Source organism: Phacochoerus africanus, chromosome 1, assembly GCF_016906955.1.
Source record: "Phacochoerus africanus isolate WHEZ1 chromosome 1, ROS_Pafr_v1, whole genome shotgun sequence".
Taxonomy (NCBI): Eukaryota; Metazoa; Chordata; class Mammalia; order Artiodactyla; family Suidae; genus Phacochoerus; species Phacochoerus africanus.
This window is the reverse complement of record NC_062544.1, coordinates 111,969,536-111,985,671: the sequence shown is the minus strand read 5'-3', so window position 1 is coordinate 111,985,671 and position 16,136 is coordinate 111,969,536. Positions and strand designations below refer to the sequence as shown.

The 16,136-nt window shown below is 56.0% G+C and overlaps 3 protein-coding genes across 13 annotated transcripts; 1 reads left to right on the top strand and 2 right to left on the bottom strand.

Moving 5' to 3' along the window:
• Nucleotides 1-355: 355 nt before the first annotated feature.
• Nucleotides 356-2,522, bottom strand: NDUFAF3 (NADH:ubiquinone oxidoreductase complex assembly factor 3). 2 transcript variants are annotated; one of them, XM_047774020.1, is made up of 5 exons: nt 1,397-2,514; nt 1,117-1,309; nt 883-949; nt 688-788; nt 356-603 (listed from the first exon to the last, which is right to left on the bottom strand). In XM_047774020.1, the coding sequence occupies exons 1-5, from the start codon at nt 1,471-1,473 to the stop codon at nt 484-486; spliced, it is 558 nt and encodes a 185-aa protein (XP_047629976.1). In that variant the 5' UTR covers nt 1,474-2,514; the 3' UTR covers nt 356-483. The 2 variants fall into 2 exon arrangements, with proteins under 2 accessions (XP_047629976.1, XP_047629966.1); XM_047774010.1 differs by having other exon boundaries at nt 356-788; nt 1,397-2,522.
• A 1,174-nt stretch (nt 2,523-3,696) lies between these two features.
• Nucleotides 3,697-7,571, top strand: DALRD3 (DALR anticodon binding domain containing 3). Of its 8 annotated transcripts, XM_047773911.1 has the most exons (12): nt 3,702-4,738; nt 4,816-5,111; nt 5,197-5,459; nt 5,542-5,621; nt 5,704-5,832; nt 6,192-6,262; nt 6,354-6,415; nt 6,525-6,607; nt 6,685-6,867; nt 6,944-7,057; nt 7,149-7,217; nt 7,301-7,571. In XM_047773911.1, the coding sequence occupies exons 1-12, from the start codon at nt 4,574-4,576 to the stop codon at nt 7,418-7,420; spliced, it is 1,635 nt and encodes a 544-aa protein (XP_047629867.1). In that variant the 5' UTR covers nt 3,702-4,573; the 3' UTR covers nt 7,421-7,571. The 8 variants fall into 8 exon arrangements, 7 of the variants coding, with proteins under 7 accessions (XP_047629894.1, XP_047629877.1, XP_047629857.1 ...); XM_047773921.1 differs by having other exon boundaries at nt 3,698-4,738; nt 4,855-5,111; nt 7,149-7,571; XM_047773901.1 differs by having other exon boundaries at nt 3,698-4,738; nt 7,149-7,571.
• On the bottom strand, nt 7,077-16,032 carry WDR6 (WD repeat domain 6). Of its 3 annotated transcripts, XR_007134113.1 has the most exons (7): nt 15,793-15,986; nt 8,930-11,411; nt 8,739-8,822; nt 8,533-8,649; nt 8,321-8,439; nt 7,624-8,230; nt 7,077-7,462 (listed from the first exon to the last, which is right to left on the bottom strand). XR_007134113.1 is itself a non-coding variant. In XM_047773819.1 (6 exons), exons 1-6 carry the CDS (start codon nt 15,890-15,892, stop codon nt 7,770-7,772), a joined length of 3,363 nt encoding a protein of 1,120 aa, XP_047629775.1. In that variant the 5' UTR covers nt 15,893-16,032; the 3' UTR covers nt 7,077-7,769. The 3 variants fall into 3 exon arrangements, 2 of the variants coding, with proteins under 2 accessions (XP_047629775.1, XP_047629783.1); XM_047773819.1 differs by having other exon boundaries at nt 7,077-8,230; nt 15,793-16,032; XM_047773827.1 differs by lacking the exon at nt 15,793-15,986 and adding an exon at nt 11,842-11,979 and having other exon boundaries at nt 7,077-8,230.
• Nucleotides 16,033-16,136: the final 104 nt, after the last annotated feature.

Genomic DNA, 16,136 nt, shown 5'->3' with positions numbered 1-16,136 from the left:
CAAGAGTTTGGTCTCAAACTGTGACTCTGACTGTAGCTGCTAAGAAAGGGTCACAGAACAGGCCATGAGGCTATATAGACTGGCATCCACAGGGCCTCCTGCTAGCCCAAAGCTTGGCCACAGGGGGATCAGGTCAAGACCCCACATACATGTTCTCTAACTTGAATCTCTAAAGGGCCTTGTGGAGAAAGCACTGAAGTCCCCTCAAATCTGCATGTGAGCAAAGAGATGTACAGTTTATAACAGATGCCTATACAGCTTCCTCGCCTCTGAGTATCCCCTTGATTTTTTCACAACCCCCTCCATGAACCCACAGAGCCAGCAGCTCCTGTCCAGCAATACACCTAGTACAAAATTGTGAGAAGTGGATTAAATTATTAATTTGCTGGCTAGAAAGACAAGTTGTTACAGTGCCAAAGGGGAGGAGCTAGTAAAAACTGGAAACCCCTGCACTCTGCAAAGGGTGGCAAGGTTCCTGGTGGTTCATTTTTTTGAGACTTGGGCCAAAGATGTGAGAGCAGCCCCTCCAGGTGGGGGAATGAGAGCAGCTCCTGTCACCCGGCCTTCATGACACAGGAAGTTGAAAGTGGCACAGGCATTGGGCTGCAAAGAGAAAGCCAGCATCAGCTGGGCTAGGGCCAAGGCCAGGCCTGGGCTCGCCTCAGCATTCCCGAGTACCAGACATACTGTGTCCTGCACTTCCACAGCGATGCCCCGCTGCCTCATGGCTCGCAGCACCTGGGGCTGCAGCCGCTCAGTCCGGTCTCCAGTGCCCACCACAACAATCTCTAGGGAAAGATGAGCATAGCAAGGCTGCAACGAGGTCTATCGAGAGGGTGGGTTTCCGGGGCTCATCACCTCAGGCTTCCCTTCCTCCAGTACCTATTCGGGGCTCCAGCATCCAAAAGAGAGAGAAGCTTCCTTCGGTGATGTCCCGGTGGGAACCTACCTGTGTGGGAAGGAGACAAGTTAATTACAAGTCTATGGAGGTTTCCCCACCGACCCTCTACATGCTCCAAAGCGGGGCAAAAGAAATGCCAAGTTTGCCAGGGACGGAGACAGGAAGGCAGGCCTGACTCTGGTCCTCGGGTTTCCTTATTGCAGGGAAGGGCTCACGTTCCACTGCACCACCGAGTGCGGAAGCAGCGCGCAGGGCCCAAGCACGCGATTTCCATTGACCACAAAGCCGCGGCTGCTGTAGCTGTCGATGTACATCGCCTGCGGGGACTCGCGCTGCAGCAGAGATATTCGCGTCCGCTGATACAACTCATCATCCGTCGGCGTGAGCCGATGCCCACGCCCTGGGGCCCTGCGGAGGGGTATGGTCGGGGTCTAAGGGGCTGGGAGTCGCTGGCTGTGGGGGGCAGGTGGTCAGGGACGGTGGGTCCGGCCTCACCAGGACAGCTGCGCGAGCGGCCAGCGAAGGATGTGTCGCGCTCGATACCAGCTCCGAAGCACGAACACCGCTGCCATGGCGGATCAGCGCACAGGGAGACCGGCGCAGGGTCAGCGGAGTCGTGGCGTCACCCAGCCCGGAGCAGCGACAGCGCCCCCAGCGTCGCGGAGGGCACCGCGCAGCTCTGCCGACCCCGGGCGGGAAACGGGAGGGAGCCGACCAGGGGCTTAGGTCCCAGCAGGGCGGGTCTCCCGGTGCGGCTCCAGTGTCTGCAGCTGCCGTCCGCCCCGCCCCAGGCCCCCGCAGGCCGTTCGGGGGGAGCCGGACACCTGGTGGCGTGACAGGCCTCAGCACAGTCTGAGCCCCAGCCGCGGCTGGGCCCCCGGCTCTTAGCCATTAAGCCGGGCTCTTGGGACCCGGGGAGGGGCGGCCTAGCACCTGTTCGAGTCCCGCACACCTGGCCAGGGCGTGGTGCCAGCCTCCAAATTTCTAATCCCGGCTTCGCGGAGTCGGATTCCGAGGGCGGTGCGGGCAGCTCAGGTTTTCCCCTCTCGCCCTCCGAGTTCAGCCCCTCCCAACCGTTCATCCGCGCGACCGTTGGCAACGCCGCGGCGTTTCACACCAGGCGTCGTTGCGCTTGGATTGGCTTCTCTGGAGGGCGAGGGGGCGTGGCTGAGTGGTTTCGCCTTAAAATGGCTCCAACTCTGCGGCTAGAACAAGCGGAAGAGGACGCGACGTCAGGCCGGTCGTTGCTGCTCCTGGGGCGGACCGGGCCGAAACGGACTAGACATTGAACTATACAGCGGCCGGAGTTTCGCCCTATTCTTGTTCACCTCGCTCTGCGTCCAGAGAATCCCTCCCCCGCGTCTTGAGCCGAATCAGAAGGCCTACTGGTGCCAGAGTCGCTGGCGCCCGCGCAGGTTCCGACATCTCGGCGCGCCTACTGTGTGGTGGCCTCCGGGGAAACATTGCTGCGTCTGCCGCCCGCGGGGCCAGGCTGGCGGGGGGGTTTCGAACAACCGAGGACGTTCTCAGTAGATCTCCGGGGGTCCCGTCGCTGCCTTGAGGGCTCATTGGGCTTCTTGCACTCCCGACACTGGCAGCGTCACCAGACAAAGGGCCCCGGGTGCGGGGGTGTCCCAGGGGAGGGTTTACTTCCTTTCCGAGGCCCCACGGGCGCGCTTCCCTCTTGGCTGATCCCGAAGCCCGCCCCGCCACCGCCAGTGTAGTGGCCCTGACTGCATGGGACCAACAGGATTAATCCTACCCCGCGGATCTAATCCAGATTGGGACCCAGTCCGGGGGGGGGGTCCCCACCACACCTATTGTTTTGGGGCCCAGGTGAGCGAGCGGCTCGTTCCTACCGCACTTGATTTCACCATCTTCTCTTGGCTCCCTCTCCTGGGACTGGGAATGTAGGAAGTTTGATCTGGCTCCAAGGCAAGAGATTACCCCTCTCAACCTCCCACTCCCCACGGCTGGACAGCGGGCAACGGAATCCCAAAAGCAGCTGTTGTCTCCAGAGCATTCCAGCTGCACTTGGATTTCGTTCCCTGCTCTCTTGCCTGAGCAGCGTTCTGGCCCAGATTCGGTGGGCTAGCCCCTGATCCCCAGACATACTTTATCGGGCCACTCTGATTTCTGTCCCTCTCTCAGGTGCGCCCTCAGGCTGGATATGACAGGCGTAGACGTCGGGGAGCCCAGGCTGTGGCCATCTCTTGGATCCCAAGGTAGCACTGGCAAGGGAGGGAGGACACAGGGACTTCTGATTGGGCTGCAATGGTGGTCTGCAATGGTGGTGAGTCCCCCAGGGCCACCCCAGCCCACAGCTGACTAAAGATAGCCCTTCACTTCCTGGGGTAAAGCCACCCTAAGTGTCCTCATGCACCAAGAGTAGCTGAAGACTCCAACTCAGCCTCTGGCCCCCAACCCTATTAGCAGCTGACCCTAGGTTGTGCACCTGCGGCATGGAAAGTGCTTTGGAATGACACGATCACTCCCGTTGAGTGGGCACCCAAGTAGCCATCGGGAATGTCGTGTCCGCCCAGTGCTCTTTCGGAGCCTCCCTGCAGGGCCTTGCAACCCTGGCCCAGAAAGGGATCTTGCCAAGCTTTTCCTGCTCCTAGAATCCTTTCTCTTCTGAGTTCTGGGCACTCTCACTGCTCCAGGGCAGAGATTATGGATGTTCTGCTGCATCAAGTTCAATCCCTAGTAAAAAAAAAAAAAAAAGAGAGAAAGAGGGGGATTTCCCTGGTGCCCCAGTGATTAAGGATTTGGTGTCATCATTGCTGTGGTTGGGGTTCAGTCCCTGGCCTGGGAATTTCCACATGACAAGGTTGCAGCTAAAAAAAGGAGAGAGAAAAGGGGGTTTAAGTTACTAGAAATGGAGACATTCTGGAGCCTTCCTGGGACAGAGGAAAGAGGTTTATCACTGGTAGAGGGACAAGAGCTGTTCTTAAGCTGGGACTTCTTACGGTCACATTGTTTAGTTGAGCCACAAAGGCTGGTTGCCTTAACCAGGAAGTGGGAGGATCCCTGTTAAAGTATACTAGGTTAAAGGAGAAACTTGAAAAGCTGGCAGTTCTGGAAGCCATCATGGTGGTTCTAATTCCTCAAAATTCAAGGGGAGAAAACCAGCAGTTCTAGCGGACTGGGATTTACTGGGAATAAAGACAACTCACATCTCAAAAGGAATGCTTGCAAATAACCTTAAGTTGCAGAACATAAATTCTCTTAAAAATGAGGATTTTTTTCCCAGTAGGTCATAATGTTAGCTGCCCTATTTCAGTGACAGTTCACTTGGAACTTCTGCATTTTGATCATGTGCAAATGGGGGAAATAAAACGTTATCACAAATACATAAATACAAGACTTAGATGAAGACAGAGATCTCTATCTGAGCCCCCACTGGGTCGCGTGGATTCTTGGTTGCTAAGTCAAGCGACAGCTAGAGAACTGTAGGCCCGGAGCGGACGAGAGATTTCGGACCCAGGGGCCGGCCACGCGGTGCGAGTGCGAGTGCCAATGCTGGGGCCATAGGACCAAAGCGGTCGCCAGAATTTTCCTCAGGCGCACCTGCCCTCTCCAGGACCCCAGCCAAATCCCCGCCCCAACCAGTTGCCTCTTCCGGAAGTTCGACCCCAATACTTCCGGTTCTGCTTGTTCCTTCCGGTCGCCATGTCGATGGGGCGTCTTGGGGTTGAGGAGACTTTGGCAGCCCTCAACGCAGCCCTGGGACCTGGCGGCCCAGTGTGGTACAAGGAGACGCGAGCCCGCCATCTGCGTGCCCGAGACTTCTTGGCGCCGCGGCGCGCGCTACAGGCGCGCTTCGAGGAGGGCCAGGTAGGCATGGTCTTCCCGAAGGGCGAGTTTGGGGTAGCCGGAGCGCCGCGGCCGGCTCACCGGCTGGTCTCCCACAGGTGCCCGAGCAGGTCATTCACGCCATTGCCGGCCTGCAGGGTCCCGGCGTGGCCCCGGTGCTGCGCTGCGCGCCGACCCCCGCGGGGCTGGCACTCCAGCTGCAGCGGTCTGCAGTTTTCGAGCGCGTCCTCGGCGCCGTGGCCACCTATGCGGCTCCTGCCGTGCATGCAGCTCTGGAACCTCGCGTTGTCCTGCACTGCCCCGCGCTGCGCGGCCGCCCCTGCGCCCTCCGCCTGAGCCAGCTGCGTGCCGTGCTCGTGGCCGACCACCTGGCGCGAGCTCTTCACGCTCACAGGTGAACGGGGGCGGACTGCTGCGGATGGGAAATCCCGGCGAGGTGAGCCTGGCGCTTGGGCTGAGACTGCTACTTCGCTTCGCAGGGTGAGTGCGCGCCTAGTGCCCGCCGTGCGGGACCCGCACATGCTGACCTTCTTGCAGCAGCTGCGGGTGGAATGGCCCGCGGCCTCGGGGAGAGCCAGGACTGTGACCGAAGCCCTGAGGAGCCGTGCGCTTGCAGAGCTCACCCCTGCCCATGATTCGGGAGCCCTACCCCCAGGCGCCCTGGGCCAAGTGTGCCTGAAGGAGCTGGTGGACGAACGGGGCCGCAGAGCTGGCTATGACCCCAACCTGGACAGCTGCCTAGGTAGGACCCAGAGTCTAGCAGGGCCAGTAAGCTGGTGGGCCGCGCATTTCCCGCCAAACTCAGGGCTGTGTGTTCTTTGCAGTGACGGAGGAGCTGCTTTCTCTGCTGGCTGAGCTGCAGGAGGCTGTGCAGCATTGGCCGGAGCACAGCTCTCTAGGCCTGGTTAGTGACTGAATGCCCACCCTGTGAATCTCTGGCAAACTAAGTGTCCTGTGTCCCAAGCAGTGACTGTCCTTTCCTCTAGGCTGCAGTCTCAGACACTGGTGCAGATGGTTGTGTGGTTGTACACGTGGTGAGTTGTGAGGAGGAGTTTCAGCAACAAAAGTTGGACCTGCTTTGGTGGAAGTTGGATGACCAGGCTCCTCTCAGACAGGTGGGTCAGTTATGGTGGAGCTCCCCACACCAACCTTAGAAGGTCCTAGAAAGGGTCCTGTTAGCTGATGGTTCCAGAAGGTGACACTTGATTGACTTGGGGGAGATGACAGACTTGGTGAGTGGTTGTGTGCAGCAGATGCTGGGAGAAGGTGCAGTCTGGAGGCCTACCCCAGAGAATATTGATGAAGATAGGTTGAAGAGGCTGGATTGTGTCTTGAGGGGCTGAATTTGAGACAGTGGCTCTGAGGCACAAAGCTGGGGTCATTCAGAAAACTACATATTTAGGTTCATTGCAGGGTCTTTTGCTGTAGAGTATCTTACTGCCAAGTGGCTGAGCCTCTGCTATCTTTCTGACAGAAGCACCTGGTCTGCGGCCCAGTAAAAGTAGCTGGTGCGCCAGGCACCCTGACTGCTCCCGAGTACTACAAGTGAGTGAGGCTGGAAGGCCAGCAAGCCAAGGTAGTTGAGGTGGGAGGACTCTGCCCACTGGCCCTCTGCTCACCCTTTTCAAAAATGCAGGCTCCGGCATATGCAGGTGTGCAAGGCCTCAGCACTGAAGTATGGCAAGGACCTAACACAAGGTGTGTTTGGGAGCCTCTTGCTGTGCTGTGGGTAGGGGCAGGTCACCTGCATCCCTACCCCTTGTTCCCTGCCTCTAGAGCCTGACTGACTGATCTCATACTTCCTCAGACCCAGCCTGGACAGAAATCTTCAGGGTTCTCTCTGTGGCAGCCATTAAGTTTGAGATGCTCAGCACAGCCCCACAGAATCAGGTGAGCCTAGGTGCCCTCCAGGGCTGGCTGGACAGGGTGTGCAGTTATCCCGCTGTAGCTGTGCCTTCATTCCTCAGCTTCTCCTGGCCCTGGCTGACAACAGCATTTCCACAAAGGGCACCAAAAGTGGCACCTTTGTCATGTACAACTGCGCACGTCTTGCCACACTCTTTGAGGGTTACAGGTGCAGCGTGGAAAAAGGTCTGTACCCCACTTTCCCACCTGTGAGCAGTCTGGACTTCTCCCTGTTGCATGACGAGGTGAGTACCCCTGCTGGGTGGTCAGCACAAGGCAGGAAGCTCGGCCTTTCCCTCCCAGCACCCTTCTCCCCCACAGGGTGAGTGGTTGCTGCTCTTCAACAGCATCCTCCCCTTCCCAGACCTGCTGAGCCACACAGGAATGCTGGCTTGCACAGCCCCAGGGCTCCACATCACTGCGCGCACAGAGATGGTGAGGCAGAGAAGACAAGGACAGACCACACATTCTGTTTATTCTGGTTAGAGGCACAAAGACAGGCCAGTGACTTGGTCTCTGTCTTTAGGTTTGCAAGTTCCTGGTACAGCTCAGCATGGATTTCAGTTCATACTATAACCGGGTACACATCCTAGGGGTAAGTGCACAGCAAAGCAGGGTATGTGGGGGGGTTGCAGGGGAAGCAAAGGATGAGACCAGCAGGCCCTTTCTTTCCTCCAGGAGCCTCGACCACACCTGTTTGGTCAAATGTTTGCCCGTCTACAGCTTCTGCAGGCTGTGAGTGATGTGCTCCACACTGGGCTGGCCATGCTGGGTCTCCCTCCACTGAGCCACATCTAAGGCCACAGAGGCCCCAGTGTCTGGGAATGTCCACAAAATGAACTGAAAAAAACAAGTATAAAAAAAAAAGGCAAAAACACAACACACCCACAGATTTTGTTAAGCTACCTGGAGCCAAAATAAATTGCTTCTGTTATGAAGTTTTATCCTATTGTGTGGAGTGGGGCACATTTCTTACTCTGCCCTGACAGCATTCTACTCACCTTCAGCTCCTGCTCTGAGGTCTGGAACCCGCGGCTGCCACCTCCTCCCCTCTAGGCACACTGGGCATGGGCACAGACAATTGGTCATGCTCCACTCTGTCTGTGAGCAGGCCCCATGCCCAGCACGCCGGCCACCGCGGGACATCTCAGTCATACCAGTTGTAAACCTCAAGACCCTGACCCCCAAGAGCACAGCGATGGCCAAACTCGGGGCTCACAGGCCAACAGTCCATGTCGGCCACATCTGGTACATGGTACACTGTACTGTTCATAAAGGTGGGTTCACCATGCCCCAGACGCCAGAAGGTCAACCGCTGGTCAATGGAGGCTGAGACCATGAGGCTTGGGCTTAAGATCTTGAGGCCTGTCACGTGGGCAGCATGTGCACAGGGGACAGAGTATTCCTCCAGCACTTGCAGCTGAGGCAGCTGCTCAGCACCCCCCACAGCCTCTTCCAGCTCTGGTACCTCCACGGCAAGCACAAAGACATGGAGGGAGCCATCCTCACTGCCACTGGCCACGAGATGGCCCGCTGGTGTGGGCAAGGTGTGTAAGCTGTTGACACCACAGCTGTGAGCCTGGAGAGTCAGGCAGGGGGTGCCCAGCCCTGGAGGAAGAAGATAGTTGTCAGGATCCAGCCTGCCACAAAGGTGAGTGGAAGGAGCAGGGACAGCCACAGCTGCACTCCAGTACTCACGGTAGGGAAGCCCAGGTTCCGCTGGAGGCTCCAGGGTAGTGGAGCCATGGTCTAGCACGGTGGTGAGATCCCAGAAGGCCAAGCTGCCGTCGGTGGCTGCACTGCATAGGAACAGCCTCCTGGCAGCCGGGAAGGGAGGCTGGGTCAGTGACAGGGATGGAAAGCAGTGAGATCCACCCAACCCACCCAGGACCACATGCAGCCCTTCTTACCGCCGCTGATTGGGTGCCTCATGTGTGAAAGAGTGGACCTTGAGGACACAGCGCTTGTGGTGGAAGGTTTCAGCCAGGAGCTGCAGCCGTTGTCCAGAATCCTGCAAGAGAAAGAGCCTGGGACGGAGGGGGAGAGACAACTAAGACCCCATTCTGGGCACCTATATATCCTTTGTTTCCCAGTCCCCTGGATCCCATGCTCTCACCTCACTGCCCCATCACTACAGGCTGCAGCCACAAGGGGGCCAAGGCCAGGCCGGTCAAGCTCACATACAGCTAGAGACATGTACCTGCAGAGACAACACACAGCAGTCAGGTGGAGCCTAGGAGCAGTCAGTCACACAGGGCATGCCCCACATGCCCCACCCCCATGCTCCTGTCCTGCAGTGCACGTCACCTTGTCTCTGGATCCACCTTGATCATCCGGTGCCGATTTCGCTGCCGGTCCCAATACTCATCCAGCCGGTGGGATGAAAGGTGCATGACATGACAGGCAAGGTGACTTGGGGTGCTGGGGTCTGGGGTGACCATGAGGGTGAAGCAGTGCATCTCAGCCCGGCCCCCCGCAGACACCACATGGGCAGTCAGGCCAGGCTGAGGATCCTGTGGGCCACCTGGGGTGCCAGTGCCCCAGACAGCCACTGCACGTACCGAGGAGATGTGGTTACAAACAGCTGTAAGCGCATGGGCTGAGCCTGTGGCTGTGGGGAGTGCCAGGACACAGACGGTAGTGTCTTCACTGCACGTGATCACGATGTCAATTAGGCCAGGCCCCTCACTTCCAGGCTCCAGGTAATCAGGCTGAATGAAGCTGGGCACCCCGAATTCAGGCCCCAGGGTGATGGTACCCACACGCTTTACACAAGTGATCTCACGGCCATGCAGGCTCTCCCGGAGAATCACATGTGGCCGGGTGCAGCCACCCAAAGCTCGGTACAGCATGACATCCCCATCCTTGAGGTAGGCGAAGGCCATAGCAGACTCAGTATCAGAGAAGGCCCAGGAGCGATGCCCTCCACCACAGTTGATGATATGCAGCTTCTCATGAGACCGGGGGCTCCACACCACAAACTCATTGGCGTGGAAACCCAGGATGACCATGCTCCCATCAGTCACCATACGGAGCCCAGCCACCCAGTTCATGCCTCGACACGACTTCTGCCTTAGGACAGGCTGGAGTTGGCCACCTCGCACAAAGAGCTGGTAGTAGGCACCATCACGCCCTGTTGTGTACACGTAGCCACCATGGCAGGTGACTGAGGTCACACCCTGCTTCCCATGCAGAGAAGGGAGGGTGGACACAGGGCCCCACTCAGCCAAGGCGTTCTCACCACCCTCATTGTTGCCACCTGCTCCAAGTGCTCCAGCACCAACTCCAGCCTTGCCTCCAATCCCGAGATCCTTGAGCAGATCTGGTCGGGAGGGGAACAGCAACACAGAGCCACGACGATCACCACACACCAGGAAGTCGCCTGGGGGTAGGAACGCACTGCATGTGTGCCATCTCTGCTTGCTCGGAGGTAGCAGGTACCGGCAACGTTCCTTGACAAAGATGGCCTTGCCAGAAGGCGCAGCAGAGATCTCTAGGCAAGCCACTACACCACCAGGGCCTGATGCTAGCAACAGGAGCTCCTCATAGCCACGGAGAGCCCAGCTCAGGCTGTGCACCTTCCCTTGGAATAGGGTCAGATCCACAGATGCAGTTGGAGTGTTGATGGGGACAACCTTGACACGACCCTCCCCGTTGGCCATAGCACACAGTCCAAAGCCCTCAGGACCAGGAGCTGCCTCCAGGAGGCAGTAGGACTGGAAGCGCTTGTCCTCCAGCAGGTGTTCCCAGCACTTGACCTCGAGGTCATAGAGGTACAGGGCCCCTGTATCAGTCACTGCCAGTACTCGCCACGAGCCAGCCAGTGTCACAGCCTTGAGGGCACCTGGCCTGCTACGGGACTTGAAGCAAAGAGCTGAGACCCCCGAACCCGGGTGCCCACGCCCTACCAGGTGCCAGAGCCGAATGCCTGAATCATCACCCCCAGTGATCACCCAGGCCTGCCTCTCATGGGCAGCTATGGCCCGGATCCCACGGCCCTGGTGGCCCCGAAAGGCCTGGAGGATTTCGCCTTCATGGCTCCATACCAAGCAGACACAGTCTTCCCCTGCGCTGATAAGGTAATTCTCCAGGAGCTTGACCTGCCAAACACGGGCACTATGCCCAAAACAGTGCCCAATATTCTGCACTCGACCCCCAGGCACCCGCAGGTCACCCACCTTCCAGATGCAAACACTTCGGTCTTCTGAAGCCGTGGCCAACAAGCCCTTGCTTTCCAGGTATGACATGCTGAAGATGACACCCACATGCCCACTGACCCGTCGGTCGGGGGCTACAGGCTTATTGTCTCTCAGAGCGGCTGCTGGGTACCAGACCAGGAGCTGGTTGGAAACGGCACCCGCCACTATGGTCAGCTCCTTCCAGGTGTCTCCAATCAGACAGGCTGAGGAGAGGGTGCACCTGTCTGTGCAGGGCACGTCCTGCAGGATGCACCCTACCACAGGGTCGTATAGCACTACTGAGTTGTGGCCCAGGGCCAAGGCCATGTTCCCCTCGAGCCAACGTGCATCCCAGATCCAGTCAGACAAGTTCCACAAGCCAGAGCGCCAGAGCTCCCGGAAGCGGCCCTGTCCCCAGCTAATTTTCACAATTCGGAGTCCCTTGCTCCCAAACACTGCCACCATGGCCTCCGAGTCAAGGTCTCCGTTGGGTTCTGGTCGCACCCGGAACCCATGGATAAGATAATGGCCAAGCAGGTTCTGCACTCGTTTCATCATCCGCAGATGTCCACCAAAATCCAAGGTGTACACGAGGACATCTGGCCCCTCACCTAGACAAAGGCAAAAAGCCACATCAGAACCCCTCCCCTAACTATGATGAGCCATGAAGAAACAGGGAGTAGGGAAAATTCTCAGTATGTAGCTTATGAACCTATTAGGTTACTGCAAGTATGCTCAAACTGCAGACTTGAACCTTGGAAAATCCTGTTCTCAGCTTCAGCTGTACTTTCAGCCCTGACTTAATTTTTTTCCTTTTGGCCTTGCCTAAGTATGTGGAAGTGTCCAGGTCAGGGATGGAACCAGAGCCACTGAGCCACCAGGGAACTCCCAGTCCTGACTTTCTGATCCCCTCATCAGTCACCCATGACATTCAGTTCAAACATGAATTCCTCAAACTTAGTCTCCTCATCCCATTTAACTTCCCATGCTTCAGACAGGAATCCTCTCAGTTTTGTCCCCCAAATCCTTGGCCTCGTTTACCTCTACAGACATTCTTTCCACTCCCTTCCTCCTCCAGGGAAGAGATAGTCCCACAAGTCAAGCTTTCCACTTTGAGGCCACAGCAGAAAGACTCCTGATTTCCAGGAGCTTCTCTGTATCTCAGAAGATGTGAGCATGTTCACTATCAATAGAGAGAGACATAATAAAAAAAATAAATTTATTTTTAAAATGGGGAGAGGGCAGCTCAAGCTTTGACAGCAGACCCTCAGCTGTGACCCCCAACTGCCTCTTGGCTGCCCTGCAGGCACGTCCCATGCTGCTGACTCATCTAGTTTGCTCCATGCTGCTCATCCCAATAACCATTACCATCCTCTGCCCACCTTGCCCCCCTCAACTAGAACGCCCATTCCTCTTAACTTGCCACATCTGTATCCAAGTTCTGCAGATCTGTAGACTTCATTTTCTAAAGATCTGTAGATTTCATTTTCTAAAGAATTTGCAATCCAGAGTTCCCTTCCTGGCTCAGTGGTTAACGAACCCAACTAGAATCCATGAGGATGTGGCTTCGATCCCTGGCCTCACTCAGTGGGTTAAGGATCCAGCACTGCAGTGAGCTGTACTGTAGAACGAAGATGTGGCTCAGATGCCGAGTTGCTGTGGCTGTGGGGTAGGCCGGCAGCTGTAGCTCTGATTTGACCCCTAGCCTGGGAACCTCCATATGCTGCAAGTGCAGCCCTAAAAATAAAATGAAACAAACAAAAAAACACCAAAGACTTTGCAATCCAACCCACTATAGTTGACTTTGGTCCAGGACAACACCTCTTAACCTGAAATGACAATATCAATCCCCCATGCTATTCCCAGCCTCCAATCTCAATCTCAATATTCAATACATGAGCATTGATGACAAACCAGATAATGAACTATATGCTGAAGCAGTGAACAAGACCCTGCTGCTGTGGATTAGGCAGACATTAAACGATACCACACAAGTGAATGACATCATTATAACCTTGGTAAGTTTCAGGAAAGAACTATATAGAGCACATTAAGAAAATGAAATGGGAAAGTCTACTTCAGTGGTTTCCAACATGGAGGCAATTTTCACCCCAGAAGACATCTGGTAATGTCTGAAAATACTTTTGGTTGTCCAAACTGAGATGTGTGTGCTGCTGGGCATCTAGGCATGGAGGCTAGGGATACTGCTAAACCTCCTACAATGTACAGACAGTCCCTCACACAAAAAATGATCTGATCCAACATCAGTAATACCTAGACTGAGAAACCCTGGTCTAATCTAAGCAGACTGGGTGAGTTCAGGGGAAGCCAACTTGACTACCTAACATTTAGAGTGAGGAATTAAGGATCAGCAGCAGTTGGCCAGAGGAAGAGCAGGCAGAAGGGAGGAGAACTTTCTTGGCAGAGGAAATAGCAACTTTGATGGTCCTGAGGTGAGCAAGAGCTTTGGGCAGTATGGCTAGAAGAAATGAAGGGCTCAAGGATGGGCTAGAGAGAATGCTACTAAGAGGATCAGGGAGACAGAGTTGCATGGCCTCGAATGATGGCAGAAAAGGCAAACCAAAAGATGCCACTTGTATGAAGTGCCAAAAAATGAGACTGGCTTGGGGAGTGAGGTAGATTCTTGGTCTTGGGCACCTGAATGGCTGGCACCTGCGTGCTGGAATGCCCAGAAGGAATACTTCAATTTGTAGGTACCTGTTGCACTTGAGCCTGACACTCGCAAACAAACAGGGCTGGGAATTCAGATTATAGGTACACACGGGTGGGATCTGAGAAATGTCAATATAAAGTCACTTTTGAAGTCACAGGAGCAGGGGAATTCACTTTGAAATCTTTCTAACCTACATTTCCCAAGCCATTCCCCTGCTTAAAACCTTTCAGTGGGGCTTCACCAATGGGTTTTATTCCATTAGAGATAAAGTCAGGTCTAGGCCTAAAATGTTCTGGCCTCTGCTCAGTCTCTTCTAGACCTCCACCCCTGCTGAAGGCTCACAAGCATTCCCCGTTCCCCACAAAGGGACAGATTCTCTCAGTCTCGAGGCCTTTGGCACGCTCACCCTCTGCCAGGAACTCACCCTTTCTCCTAGTTTACTCGTCGTGTGGTTCTTCAGGTTTCTGCCTAGCTATCCTCTCCTTCAGGAGCCTTATGAGTTTAGTTCATGGTAGGAACCCTGGGCTCCCAGAGCCCCCACACCAGATCAAAACTGGGCCATCCCTCCATCCATCCCCACCCACACATAGCCATCCCTCTTAGGACTGGCAGCAGTGCATTCAAGGTTTGACAGCCATTTCCTGCCTCAAGACCCTTATCGAACTGTGAATGAAAAATATTGCCTGCCCAGAGTTCCCACTGTGGTACAATGGAATTGGTGGTGCCCGGGGCAGCAAGGCAAATTAAAGAATCTGGGATTGCTGCAGCTGGGCTCTGATCTGATCCCTGACCCGGGAAATCCATACGTCACAAGGCTGCCAAGAAAGAAAAACTGCAGGCCATATCAGTAAACAAAGGATACTGCAGCCATCAGGCCACCACAGCACAGTTACCCCGACTGCGAGCCCTGCAGAGAATGCTGAAGCCACCCCCATTGGTGCATCCTTAAGAGACTCAGGATGGGAAAAACACTGGGTCCTGGCCCCAGAGCTGAGGTGCATATCTAAAGTATGATTTCAATGAGCCCAGACTCTGCATCTTCCCATACATTAAAAAAACACTAAATTCGGAGTTCCCATCATGGCTCAGTGGTTAACGAATCCGACCAGGAACCATGAGGTTGCAGGTTAGATCCCTGGCCTTGCTCAGTTGGGTTAAGGATCCAGCGCTGCTGTGAGCTGTGGTGTAGGTTGCAGACGTGGCTCGGATCTCGCGTTGCTGTGGCTCTGGCGTAGGCCGGCAGCTACAGGTCCCATTTGACCCCTAGCCTGGGAACCTCTATATGCAGCGGGAGCAGCCAGAGAAAATGGGAAAAAGACCAAAAAAAACCCAAAAAACCCACAACAACAAAACACTAAATTCATTAACTTGAGATGTCTGGTTTTCTTTGAGTAACAGTAATCTTTTGTTGTTCCAACTAGCAAACCTTTTGTTGCAAACACTTCTATATATTCTGGCTTCCTCCTCCCCCCTCTTCCCCTTGCCTCTTCAGAGCAGCCTTTCAGAGTTACCTAAGAAGCTGTGTTCTGGGCTTTAAGTTCTTAGTTTTGGCTACCAGATAAAACATAATTCTTTTAGGTTGTGCACTTTTTTTCAGTTGATAAAACTCAGATCACCATCATTGGTCACTAATGGCTTTCAATCAGGCCTCAGTGCTCCCCAGGACTCTGCCACCTCAGCTCCCAGGTGTCTATGTCCCCAGCCGACCCTCCTCGGAGGGGAGTCGGGGAGTCGTATATCAGGATTGCTGGACCCCAACTATCTTGGAAGAGGCCTCAGCCTACGCCTCTCCAAGCACTGGCCAACGTAAAAAGGTCTCATCCCTGGTCTCTCTGCGACCCGATCAGACGCTCTTCATCCTCATTTTCCAGGGAAGAGCCTCACCTACTGCTCCTTCCATCCCCGCTTCCCCACCGGGCCACAAGCGTCCTGGACCCAAACCAACATGGGGGACGGTGGGCTTGTCGCCGACCTCCCCGCTGCGGCCCTCTAGTGAGGCCAGGCCCCCGCCCAACTCAGCGATGCGGCCACAGGTGTCTCTCCTTCCCCTTGCCCCGCCCCAGCCGACCGCGCTCCCGCGCACCTTTCTGCAGCCCAGCTCCCCTCTCCGCGTCAGCTAGTTTATGAAAGGCCTTAGGAGCCTTTGTTTCCTAGGCTACTACAGCCGCTCCGGAGCTCTGCCATCTCCTAGGCTCCCGCCCGCCACCTGCCCCCCGCCCCCCTCTTCCTCCTCCTCCGAGCATCCCTTTGTTCTTAAAGCCCCTCCCCAGGCAAATGTTCGGTTTCTTCGCTAGCGCGCGCCACAAAATCAAGCTCACCCGCCAAAAGCCGCTCCCCCACGCACTCCAGACCCGTGACCGGGAGGAGTATGAGCTCCGAGGTTGCCCGCGGCCAAACGTAGTCTTCGTGAGCGTCCATGTCTACCCACGAGCGGCTGCAACTGCCACGGCCAAGAAAGGAGCAGAGATACCGCGAGAGGAGCCTTCCCGCGCGGCCCCGCAGCAGCTCTGCAGCGGCCGTAGCAACAGGTAGCTGAGGCAAGGGCGCCCGCCGCAGAGGCCCAATGACAGCCGCCCCCCGCCCCCGCCGTCAGGCTGGGATTGGTGGGGCCGCCCGTGCCCGCCCCCTCACGTGATTCCGCAGCGCTCCGCCTCGCCCGGTC

Excerpts from the sequence above, each read along its gene's own strand:
- NDUFAF3 (XM_047774010.1), bottom strand. The coding sequence starts at position 1,473 with ATGGCAGCGGTGTTCGTGCTTCGGAGCTGGTATCGAGCGCGACACATC. Across the intron at positions 950-1,116 it reads ACTCGGTGGTGCAGTGGAAC|GTAGGTTCCCACCGGGACAT; the intron begins GTGAGCCCTTCC and ends CTTCCCACACAG. Across the intron at positions 789-882 it reads GATGCTGGAGCCCCGAATAG|AGATTGTTGTGGTGGGCACT; the intron begins GTACTGGAGGAA and ends ATCTTTCCCTAG.
- DALRD3 (XM_047773901.1), top strand. The coding sequence starts at position 4,574 with ATGTCGATGGGGCGTCTTGGGGTTGAGGAGACTTTGGCAGCCCTCAAC. Across the intron at positions 5,460-5,541 it reads CAACCTGGACAGCTGCCTAG|TGACGGAGGAGCTGCTTTCT; the intron begins GTAGGACCCAGA and ends TGTTCTTTGCAG. Across the intron at positions 6,416-6,524 it reads TGGCAAGGACCTAACACAAG|ACCCAGCCTGGACAGAAATC; the intron begins GTGTGTTTGGGA and ends ATACTTCCTCAG.
- WDR6 (XM_047773819.1), bottom strand. The coding sequence starts at position 15,892 with ATGGACGCTCACGAAGACTACGTTTGGCCGCGGGCAACCTCGGAGCTC. Across the intron at positions 8,823-8,929 it reads AAGGTGGATCCAGAGACAAG|GTACATGTCTCTAGCTGTAT; the intron begins GTGACGTGCACT and ends TTGTCTCTGCAG. Across the intron at positions 8,440-8,532 it reads GAGGCACCCAATCAGCGGCG|GAGGCTGTTCCTATGCAGTG; the intron begins GTAAGAAGGGCT and ends CCCGGCTGCCAG.